This window comes from Schistocerca cancellata, chromosome 1 (genome assembly GCF_023864275.1).
Source record: "Schistocerca cancellata isolate TAMUIC-IGC-003103 chromosome 1, iqSchCanc2.1, whole genome shotgun sequence".
Lineage (NCBI taxonomy): Eukaryota > Metazoa > Arthropoda > Insecta > Orthoptera > Acrididae > Schistocerca > Schistocerca cancellata.
This window is the reverse complement of record NC_064626.1, coordinates 736,799,063-736,811,803: the sequence shown is the minus strand read 5'-3', so window position 1 is coordinate 736,811,803 and position 12,741 is coordinate 736,799,063. Positions and strand designations below refer to the sequence as shown.

General features: G+C 40.9%; 1 protein-coding gene across 1 annotated transcript in view; it reads right to left on the bottom strand.

Annotated features, from left to right (window-relative positions):
* The window catches only part of LOC126185507 (UDP-N-acetylglucosamine--peptide N-acetylglucosaminyltransferase 110 kDa subunit), a 278,206-nt gene extending 267,228 nt beyond the window's left edge, over positions 1-10,978 (bottom strand). Inside the window, exon 1 of the mRNA XM_049928136.1 lies at positions 10,936-10,978. Within this exon, the coding sequence (XP_049784093.1) occupies positions 10,936-10,963 (28 nt within the window). The 5' untranslated portion in view covers positions 10,964-10,978. The remainder of the gene's footprint in view (positions 1-10,935) is intronic.
* Positions 10,979-12,741: the final 1,763 nt, after the last annotated feature.

Here is a 12,741-nt window from a genome sequence, read left to right as displayed (position 1 = left end):
TAAGCTGATCACGATTTCAAAATAACAGCATCATTTAAAAAAAAATTACATTCGCAACAGAACTAGCTTCCATTATGCTCAGCTTAATCTCGCTCGTGTACTGAAGTTGAGAAAAGTATGAAGCCATAAAACTGTTTGACCGTCTTCATTACGAGCTACGGGAATTATTAAGCAATGAAAATAGTCGTAAAAACAAATTGATTATTTTTTGGCAACTGCTTCAAATGAGTTTCTGAATTGATGGCATCTGGATAGTCTATATTAGACTATTGATCTTGCACTGTGACCTTCGGTCCAAAGACTGATTTGATGCAGCTCTCCATGGTACTATATCCTGTACAAGTCTCTTCATCTCTAAATAACTACTGCAACTTTTATCCTTCTGAATCTGCTTACTGTATTCATCTCTTGGCCTCCCTCTGCGTTTTTAACCTCCCCCCCCCCTCCTCCATACCTCCCTCCAGTAGTAAACTGGTGATCCCCTGATGCCGCAGAATGTGTTCTGTCAACTGATCCTTTCTTCTAGGCGGGTTGTGCCACAGATTTCTTGTCTTCTCAGTTCTGTCCAGTACCTCCTCATTAATTACGTGATCTACCCAACTAATCTCCAGGAATCTTCAGTAATATCACATTTCAAGAGCTTCTATTCTCTTCTTGTCTAAACTGTTCTAAACTGTTTATCGTCCTTGTTTCGCTTCCATACATGTCTACAGCCCATACAACACTTTAAGGAAAGACTTCCTAACACTTCAATCTATATCCGATGTCAAGAAATTTGTCTTCTTCAGAAACGCTTTTCTTGCCATTGCCAGTCTACACTTCACATCCTGTCTTCTTCGTCCATCATCAATTATTTTGCTGCCCAAATAGCAAAACTCATTTATTAGTTTAAGTGTCTCATTTCCTAATGTAATTCCCTCAGAATCATTTGATTTAATTCGACTACATTCTATTACATAATTTTTAACATTTTTATGCAGCGACAGCAACTGATATTGTTTATATAAGAATATACAGCCTACGGTTGCAACTGTAGGCTGTATCTTCTTATATATACTTTCTATTACCCTTGGTTTGCTTTTGTTGATGTTCATCTTATATCCTCCTTTCAATATACAGTCCTGGCCGTTCAGCTACTCTTCGAAGTCCTTTGCTACCTCTGACAGGATCACAATGTCATCGGTAGACCTCAAAGTTTTTATTTCTTCCCCCAGGAATTTAAATCCTATTCCAAATCTTCTGTTGTTTTCTTTACAATTTGTCCACTAAAAATGTTTAGTGACATTGGGAATAGGATACAAACCTGTCTTACTCCTTTCTCAATCACTGCTTCCTTTCATGCCCCTCTTCTCTTATAAGTGTCGTCCGATTTCTGTACAAGTTGTAAATCACCTCTCGTTCCCTGTATTTTACCAATGCTACCTTCAGAATTTCAAAGAGAGTATTCCAGTCAATATTGTCAAAAGCTTTCTCTAAATCTACGAATGCTATAAACGTAGCCCGTCTTTCATTAACCTTTCGTCCAAGAGAAGTCGCAGTGCCAATATTACCTCGCGTTTTCCTATATTTTCCAGAATCGAAGCTGGTCTTCCTCGGCGTCTGGTTCTACAAATTTATTCGTTCTTCTGTAAAAAAATCGTATTATTTTTTTGCAACCATGACTCATTAAACTGATAGTCCGGTAATATTCAAACATGTCAGCACCTAATTTCTTTGGAACTGAAATTATTGGTTGGTTTATTGGTTAATCTTGGGCAGGTAACCAAACAGCAAGATCATCGATCCTATAGGATAACAGAAGGATCGAGGATGGGGAAGGAAGTCGGCCGTTCCATTTCAAAGGAACCATCCCGGCATTTGCGTGAAGCGATTTAGGGAGATTACGGAAAACCTAAATCAGGATGGCCGGATGCGGGAAATTGAAATTATTATATTCTTCTTGAGGTCTGAGGGTATTTCGCCTGTCTCATACATCTTGCATACCTGATGGAAGAGTTTTGTCATGGCTGGCTCTCCCAATTCTATCAGTATTTCTGGCGGAACGTCGCCTACTCCTGGGGCCTCTATCGACTTAAATCTTTCAGTGCTCTGTCATATTCTTCTCGCACTGTCGTATCTCCCATCTCATCTTGATCTACGTCCTCTTCGATTTCTATAATATTGCCTTTATGTACATTTCCCTTATATAAACACTCCATATAATCCTTCCACCCTTCAGCTTTCTCTTCTTTGCTGACTGGTTCTCCATCTGAGCTCTTGATATTCATTCAGCTTTCTCTCTTTTCTCAAAAGGACTCATTAATTTTCCTTTACGCAATCTCTATCTTTCCCCTGTGCTTCTAAATCCTTACAGTTGTCCTCTAGCCAATCCTGCTTAGCCATTTTGCACTTCGTGTCAATCTCATTTTTTATCGTTTGTATTTCCTTTCGTCTACTTCATTTTTTTAAGTGTTTCTTCCTTTCTTGAATTAAATTCAGTATCTCCTCTGTTATCCAAACATTTCTACTAGGCCTTGTTACTTTACCTATTTCGTCCTCTGCTGCCTGCACTATTTCATCTCTCAAATCTACACATTCGTCTTTTACTGTATTCCTTTCCTCTGTTGTGATTAATCGTCATCTAATGCTCCATCTGAAACTCTCAGCAACTTCTGGTTCTTCCATCTTATTCAGGTTACATCTACTTAATGTCCCAAGCTTTCGCATTTTCTTCAGTTCTAATCTGCGGTTCATGGCCAACGCAGTGTGGCCAGAGGGCATATCTGCGGCTGGAAATGTCTTACAATTTAAAATCTGGTTCTGAAATCCGTTAATAATTTTAAAATGTTGATTAAGATTAATGTGAAAGGTAGGCGGTGGGCAGCCATATTTTCCCTGAAGAATTTCAAGTGTATTGATACAATCATCATATGGAGATATGGTAGATATGACCCACGGAATATGCAGATAAGAAACACTGAAGTCACAGTGCTGGCTAGCGCTTATGTAATAACTGACTGCAATAGTGTCTTCCATACTTGTCTGTAGCCGACTAACTCATGTCATTTGAATCGAATATAGCTTTATCTCCTTTGCACCTTTCATTGTATTTTTTTCAAGGATGTGCGATGATTTAAGGCGACCAGTGAGGTGAGAAGGGTGCTATAATTCGTCGTACGCCGTCAGTAGCTTCTAGTCTTACACACAATATTGATAAATATGAAACACATTGTAATGTGAATTTAGAGGGTACATGTGTGCGATTAAGGAAGTTGCATTCAAGTAATAACCAACTGTTGGTAATGGTATTATCACTGAAACAGAAGGGAAGAATGTGTGACAAACAAAACTGCTTTGTTCGTTCGTTTCATATCAGTCGCTTGCCTGTTGAGCAGTCCGTTACGGAAGTAATACTGAGCCTAGAATACCTGCGACAGTAAGGTGAAAAGTTCTCGCCTGGTAGAAACATGGCGTCGATTCAATGCAAGACTGTTTATTTCATGTTGCCAGGTGTTGCGCAATAACTTACGTCGAGTGTCATCACTTCCATCCGGAATTATTTTTGAACATAAAACGTTTCATAGCTGCACTTCAGGGACGGAATCTGTTCACCAGAAAAAAAGTGGAATGATGTGTATCGTCCTAAGCATAAACTATATCGAAAATTTAGTGCGTTTATTTTGTTGCTTCTTCTAAATATTTTCTTGTTGGCGTAGTAAAACCACTAGCAAATAAGTGGCTACAATACCGCACGCGCTACGCATCTTGACACTTTTCTAGGAACAGAGGAACCGACTGAAGGCCCGTGCGGTTTATTTCTGTCCGTTGCTAACATAAGCTAACATAGTAAGGAAACAATATAACGTTCCGTAGCCATTGTATCATACTAGTTGTAGCCATTGTATCATTCTAATTGTGAGTGCGAAGTCGATTCCTGTGTGCTGGTTGCCCTGCGACGTGCGGACAGGGGATTTTCCCCTCACACCTCTCCACACCCAGTAGCAATCAATGTGCGAGGCGGCAGTCGCCAGCTTACGCTCCCAGCAAGTTAGGTTGTGCGTGCAGTATACAGCATCAAGGCGAGAGCAGCTCCTGTGTGCAGTAAATACGAGCGACGCTGGATACGTGGGACCTACCCCACGGGCGGCGGACAACCCCCTCCCCGCTAGTCGAATCAATAACGCGGCGCGGTGCCCAGTAGGACAGGGGGAGGGGGAGAGAACACAGGCTTCCCTAGCTAGGCACGTACCGCGGCTCCCGTGTCCTCTTAACTGCGTCCAGTGAAATTTGCGCAGTCAGCGCCCAGAACAGGTCTAGGAAAGGTCCACTATCCCCGGTCCGAACTTCACATCTCCCCGGTATCAAGAGCAGCCGTGGACTTTTCCGTGGTGTTTTACTTTATAATAACGGCTGATGAAGAGCACTAGAGGTGTCGACAAGAATTACAATGCCAAAATTTTTACAATGGAAAGTAGCTCTAATAAAAAGTTTTATCCATTACGAGTAAGTGATATCTGGCTTCCCCCAAGGAAAGCTATTGCTAATCTGCTGCTGTTAATCTGTATAAACGATTTAGGAGACAATCTGAGCAGCCTTCTTCTGCTTCTACATCTACATAGATACTCTGCAAATCACATTTAAGTGCCTGGCAGAGGGTTCATCGAACCACCTTCACAATTCTCTATTATTCCAATCTCGTAAAGCGCGCAGAAAGAATGAACACCTATATATTTCTGTACGAGTTCTTAGTTCCCTTATTTTATCGTGGTGGTCGTACCTCCCTTTGTAGGTCGGTGTCAACAAAATATTTTCGCATTCGGAGGAGAAAGTTGGTGATTGGAATTTCGTGAGAAGATTCCGTCGCAACGAAAAACGCCTTTCTTTTAATGATGTCCAGCCCAGATCCTGTATCATTTCTGTGACACTCTCTCCCATATTTCGCGATAATACAAAATGTGCTGCCTTTCTTTGAACTTTTTCGATGTACTCCGTCAGTTCTACCTGGTAAGGATCCCACACCGCGCAGCAGTATTCTAAAAGAGGACGGATAAGTGTAGTGTAGGCAGTCTCCTTAGTACATTTCCTAAGTGTCCTGCCAATAAAACGCAGTCTTTGGTTAGCCTTCCCCCACAACATTTTCTATGTGTTCCAATTTAAGTTGTTCGTGATTGTAATACCTAGGTATTTAGTTGAATTTACGGCTTTTAGATTAGACGGATTTATCGTGTAACCGAAGTTTAACGAGTTCCTTTTAGCACTCATGTCGATTACCTCACACTTTTCGTTATTTAGGGTCAACTGCCACTTTTCGCACCATTCAGGTATCTTTTCTAAATCGTTTTGCAGTTTGGTTTGACCTTCTGATGACTTTATTAGTCGATAAACAACAGCGTCATCTGCAAACAGCCGAAGACGGCTGCTCAGATTGTCTCCCAAATCGTTTATTTAGATAAGTAACAGCAAAGGGCCTGTAACACTACCTTGAGGAACGCCAGAAATCACTTCTGTTTTACTCGATGATTTTCCGTCAATTACTACGAACTGTGACCTCTCTGAAAGGAAATCTTACATTGTTTGAAGATAATGCTGTAGTTTTCCGTCTAGTAAAAGTCATCGGAAGGTCAAAACCAATTGCAAAATAATTCAGACATCTGCGTGCTGTGAACTCACTTTAAACAATCCACATGAGTCCAAAAAAGAATCTGTTAATTCCGGTTACACGATAAACCACATGTATCTGAAGGCTGCAAATCCAACTACATACCCAGAGATTACAATTACGAACAACTTAAAATTGGAACAATCACATAGAAAATGTTGGGCGCAAAGCGAACCAAAGACTAACTTATATTGGCAGAACACTTAGAAGATGCTACAAATCTACTTAAGACACTGCCTGCACTAAGTTTGCAAAACCTTTTCTGGAGTAATGCAACGCGATTTTAGATCCTTACCAGATACAATTGACGAAGGACATCGAAATAGTTTAAACAAGGGCAGCTCGTTTTGTATTATCGTAAAATAGGGGAAAGAGTGCCATGGATTTATCCGCGAGTTGGGCCGCCAGTCATTAAAACAACGGCGTTTTTGTTGCGGCGAGATTTTTTCACGAAATTACGATCACTAACTAAAGCGAAAATATTTGATTGACCGCCACCAACATGGAAGCTACTATAGTTGTAATGAAATGAGAGACATCGGAGCTCGCACGGAAAGATTTGCCTGTTCACTTTTCCCGCGCGCTGTTGGGGAATGGAACTGTAGACAAATAATCTTAAGCCGGCGGAAGTGGCCGAGCGGTTCTAGGCGCTACAGCCTGGAACCGCGCGACCGCTACGGTCGCAGGTTCAAATCCTGCCTCGGGCATGGATGTGTGTAATGTCTTTAGGTTAGTTAGGTTTAAGTAGTTCTAAGTTCTAGGGGACTGATGACCTCAGATGTTAAGTCCCATAGTGCTTAGAGCCATTTGAACCATTTGAATCTTAAAGTGAGTGGATGCACACTCTGTCAAGCACTCAAGTGTGGGTTGTAGAGCAGTCATGTAGATGTTGGCTGTAAACAGCCGCTGCGGTGAATAAAGATTTTCATAAATAACTGCAATCAGATGCCTTCTGGAAAGATATAATTCTTTTTTACAAAATTGCTGAGGCTCCGTTTTCAAGTCGCCTAGTGACTCATCATCAGATGGTGTACCGTGATTATTTACAGCGTTATGGGGGCGTTGTGTAGAATTATTTGAACTCATGTGTGCCAGTTATATTGGCAAATATTTATTCTTTTTCCCAGTTACGTAAATTACGAAGCACTACATGGACTTTGCCACAGGCAACAGCCCCCAAATGCTTCACGGGATAGAAACATATCAAAAAATTGAAGCTAGTAATCGTAAAACATAAATAATTTATTTTGCTTGCTTGACGCAATCACACAATTTTGACTGAAGATTAAGTATGTGTGTCCCACAGCAGATAGAAGTTCAAAAAGTTCAAATGTGTGTGAAATCTTATAGGACTTAACTGCTAAGATCATCAGTCCCTAAGCTTACACACTACTTAACCTAAATTATCCTAAGGACAAACACACACACCCATGCCCGAAGGAGGACTCGAACCTCCGCCGGGACCAGCCGCACAGTCCATGACTGCAGCGCCTTAGACCGCTCGGCAGATAGAAGTAATAGGGAATTAAAACATATACGAATAAGAGCAGCACAAATTGTGAGAGATATATTTACCCTACAGGTGGTAGTCGCTGAGATGCTGAACAACCTGAACTGGCAGATGTCTAGAGATATACACCAACTGCCCCGCGAAGAGACGGTAATAAGTGAGGACTCCAGCTGTGCACTACATTCTCTGTGTATCGCTCTCGTGGTGACCACGACAACTTTAGACTGATTACAGTGAACAAAGGCATATAAGCACCATTCTTCCTGCACTACACACGTGATTGGAACAAGAAGAAACCTCAAACGTGGAGCAAAGGGAAGTACTGTCTGCTGTGCACGTTATAGTGGTTTCAGAAGTATGTCTGACAAACAGCAGCTGTAAGTAGCAACTAGAGTGGTACTGGAGGTCCACGTCAGGAAAATAAAGATTTTTCGAACATCTACTATTGTTGAAAGCGGCCTGTTACTTAAGTTGTATACAACACACTGTTCTCAATTCTGTTTTGATAAAGTTCTGACCTCCATATCCCCTCTTCTCCCACTCAATGATGCATCAAGCTACATCAGTAAGTAATAAGAGGTTTACAGAATTGTAATTGTGCGCGTTTAAAACTCGAAGTGGAATTCACATAATCCAGAGCTTCTCAGACGAAAAAAACTCAAGGACTTTCGCGTCAAGTATAAAAGCAGACATTAAAAATAAATGTGTCAAAAGAAATCTCGTATTCATTCATTAATATCTTACAGTATAATATTCTAGAGTTCACCCTCAAAGAGAAAGACATGATTGTTTTTAAGGCTGAAAATAAAATCAAATTCTATTTTGTTCCTCTAATATTTGTACAAACTGGTTTTCGGCTTACTAGGCCATCAACACCTAACAGCTGAGTTGCGTCCGCAAGAAGACGCTACGGTACAAGAAAGGAAACCTTGATAGCTACAGATACTGCCAGCGCACAAAATGTTTGTTCGCGGCGTTAGGAAGAAAATGTGGTGTGCTCATCACTAGTACCATTTGCATGCGCCTGCCACAAATTGTCTGATGGTTGCCTAAAATACCGATAAACGGACTGTAATAAACAAATATCAGTGGAACGAAACGCAATTTGCGCACTATCTTCCTTAAATATAAAATTGCTGAACCAAGAAGTGACAGAAGAAGCCATTAACATGAGAAATAACTCATTGCTAAGAAACATGTGGCATAGATATGTTCATAGCGTCCATCCATAGAGCACTTACAGATAGTTTTTTAGACAATGAGCTTACTGGCAAAAGTCTCGCCGTATTTTTATTCTCTTCTTGAGTTCAGTTTTAACAATGAGTCACGGCTGAATAACAAGCAGCGGATGGGATGAAGCTAAAAACAGAAACACAACGTTTCTACGTTACCCATTGCTCAGTCCTAGAGTATCGCAAAAAGGAGTGTTATACGCTGACTTAAAATGACCGTTGGTCCATTGACCTGAAGAGTTAAACTAATTATATATATCTGGTGGCTCCGTTTCTTGACATATGACAATATCTGGAACTGCTCGTTTCTTCTGTAAGGTTTAACATGGAACGAAATTCGTTTACCACAGTCTTACGGTAATAGCTTCATGGACAGTTAGGTAAGTGACCGCCACAGAGCGGCAGAACCGCTTTAAACGTGTTTGTAATTTTGACATAGGCACATGTTGTTACGGCTTGCACCGTAACGAAATGGTGTTCCTTGGTACAAAAAGCGGAACGTGTCTAGCGGCAATAAATAAAAATATTAATCAGACAGTCACGTTTGCACGGTTTTCTTAATCACGCCGTTGTAAACATGGTTATACACACGAACATAGCATCACTGGTCTGAGCCCACGGTACACATACATCTGATTCCTTACTCTCTAGTTAAACGTTACTGGATGATAGATTTATTTCGCAGTATATGGCAAATCTCAAGTTATAAGGAGAAAGAAACTTGAATGACCTCTCGGAATATCGTCGTCCTAAAATTAAAACTAAAATTCGTTTGTGTTCGAAGCCATCTTTCAAGTGTGCGTTCAAAATAGTCGCAGTAGTTATCATTTTTCTTAAATGTTCTCCTTCCAGAAGACAATTTAAAAGACAACCGGAGCAGCATTACGACGAAGACTAGGAACAGACCACGCATTCCTGCTGTCCTGCTGGCAGACCAATCATTTTCCATCATAACAGGGAAAAATTCCGCTGCCGCAACGGCCATGTATGTGATTTCACAGGCAGGCTTACTGAGATGAAAAACAAGGGAAATATTCGTTGAGGAAAACAGCTCGAGTCCGGGAAAGTCAACGGACAACAGAGAAGTGGATAATAACCCATAAAAAGTACATTTACAAACAATCCAAAGAATACGCAGTGTCATAAGAATCTTGTCCACAAATTGGTACATCTAAGCCCGAGCGGCTTCTCTATCGACAAAAGTAACATTCAAGAGACTTCAGCATTCGCAGTAGTGCCTAAAATGAAATGTAATAATGAATAATCGCTAGACATAACAAAATTCTATATTAATTGCTACTGTCATTCCAAACTCTGATTTCCATCTAGCTAACATGGAGGCAGGTTAATACATATTTCGTCTGAAACCTGCCAATACTTTATAAAATGACTTTGTTTTATAATATGAATCTTTATATATGTGTTTGGAGAGCGAGAGAGATTGATTTTTGATTGAGATTTTTACTTTAAGTCGTAACTGTTACCTGAATTTTGGTTATTGCCTCCTTGGATGATCAGCTTCTGCACCAGTTGGTGACGTATTACTATTTGGAGGAAGTTATTGTTCTTTAAGGTTTAAAATACGACTCTGTTAGTTACTTGGCCTTATTGCGGATAGCTTTGAGCCCAAGTTTTCGTAGCTTTTCATACCTAAGGGGCCACTGTTGTAAGGAAATAAGATCAAACAGCAATCTGCGTTTCGTGAGAAAAGGAGATTGCTTAGCACACAAACTTCCTTCAAACTACACGTCCTGCTACATCAAAATTGGTCAGTGGAGTTCAGCACCATACTATTGCACAAGAACATAATTCAATTACTGTAATTAAGAGATTATGAGAGGTTTTTACTTATTGAAAGAAAACTATAGAGAATGCATTTCTTTTCATGTATTTTAGTGAACTTTGTATACTTACAATTCTGTCGATTGACAGACGGCAACGACAATGAAGTTTACCTCCTTTTCCAAAAACAAGATATTTCTATTCTTCACTTCCAGAAAAATTGTATACATAAATGTTTGGCAACTCTTACACATACTTTACTCGGTTTTATCACTATCAATTTTCATTAAATGTAACAATATGTTCTGAGCGACGGCCTAGCAACACGTCCTCTTTCCACAAGATAAAGATTAACAGTCCTCTTTTTTTTAATAAATCTTTTTTTTTAGTCCATACTCAAAGATGCACGTCTACTATCGTTGCGGGAATTGCGCGCTAAAGAGTTTCTTGATGTCCATCTGCGCTTCACTTCACTTCAAGTACTTTTTGAATCGCATTTACATTTACGGTATTTACTTGCATTACTGAGCTTCTCAAAATAAAATCAGGCACAAATTAGTTAAAGAAAAAAAACAGTGAGTCACACATAACATTACAACTTCAAGGCTACGAGAAAATCAAACATTCTTGTGGTACAGTAAATTACGAACACAACTTCTTGCGAAACTTCGTGGTTAGGCTGAAAAACCGGTATCTATGCATCGACATCTAAACGCTATTAATACGGAAAGTAAGACATGGCAGGTATCGTAGTGGTCATATAACGCACTTACCTGGAAAGAGAACTGTGGATGAGCCCATTTAGCACGATCGACGGCGCACAAAACTAACCGTAATGCAGCGCATCGAGATCACGTTTCTCTCACTTCGTGTGGGGTTCTTTCGGAGAGATCTGGCGCTAAGCCAACTGCGGAGCGTAACATTAGACGCGGAGATAGAACATGGGTCAGCTTGCTCTGCTGTCCTCTAGTTGCTCTTGGAATTATCACGGAGAAGATCGTGGGTTCGTTTGGGAGATGAATGCGGTAGTAATCGCGTCGTAAGTAGGTCGCAGTCTTTCAAGCTTCCCTGGCGTGCGATACGATGCGACATTGCAGTGCGTGCGTTGTTAAGTAGAGTGATGCAATGATCCTTCAGACATGCAAACAATACAGGCACTGCAGTATCGTATTTATCAGCCGATACCAGGCACCCATTATCAACTAAAACTTCCTCCCCTGTACAGGATTTACGTAATGTGTGTACTAGTGCAGGCTGTGCCGCAGGATCGGCATATGGAAGTATGGGCTGACCGGGAGTTGCGCAAGGATAGGTACAGCGGTTTTTTTTAAATTATTTTATTGGCCAATTCAGATATCTTCGTAGTGGAATGTCTGTTATGAGGATATCAACGTAAGGACAACACAACATCTAGTCCCCGAGCGGAGAAAATCTCCGAGCCGGGCAGGCATCGAACCCGGGCCCATTCGCTTAGCAGTCCGCCTCTCTGGCCACGCAGCTGCCGTGGTGGATAGTGGAAGCGGTAAGCCGATTCCTCGCGTAAAGCTGGAAATCCATGTTCCAGTCCCGGTCTGGCACACCTTTTCATTGCCGTCATTCTCTTACAGAGCCGACAGTTGTTCGTATTCGCAGTTCTAAATACATTTCATATATTTCGTGGAGTGGTACCTAATGAACACATTTCCGCCTACCAACCGAGTTAAACGATTCATTTGGGGCAACCAATATTTCGATGTCTGTCCTAGTCGTCTTAGTGATATAAGAACTATCAGAAACATTTTAACCGGGATGGTAACAAGAATACATATCCACTAATTTCTGTAAGACTTCTCATACAAGTACTAGTCCCGATTTTTCAGAAATGATTTTTTCATTATTATAAACATTACATACGACTGAAACGCTGTTGCCGCCAACGAAGTGGCTCATTTCGTACTGCACCGAACTATTCGTAACTCCGAAAATAAATCATTTCTTTTCGTGGTTCATTGACAGCCGCTACCAGAATGATGAATTTTGTTCCCGGGGGCCACTCTAAGTGGTAGTTCCTTTACTTGTTTCATTTGTACGCCATCTGCATAGTCGAAATTTTTTAAAAAAGTTTTGGAATTGAAATATGCGTATTAACTAGTAGTTGACGCAGGGATTAGGAAGTTCTGCTCAGACGCCAAAAGCAGAATGACACAGTCGGAAAAATGAATACCTAGCTTGCGCATTTCGAATAACCTTCGACAACTGATTCAATTCCTGTCGCTGCTGCATTGTTACCTGTTCACTCTCCATTTTGTGTGCTTTATCGTTGTTGTTGTTGTGGGTTTAAGGCCGAGGTCTGGTTTGAAGCAGCTCTCCATACTAGTCTGTCCCACGTAAGCCTCTTCATCTCTGCGTAACTACCGCAGTCTACATTCATCTGAACCTAACTTGAGCTTGCTCTTCTTCTCTCGTCTCTCTCTACAATGTTACCCCCCCCCCCCCTACTGTTCCTTCCATTACCGGATCGACAATCCCTCGATGACTGTGCTTAATTTTTTTTTAATTTTCTTTGAAAAAGAGCTGGTAATTAGAACAAGGTGGGCGAT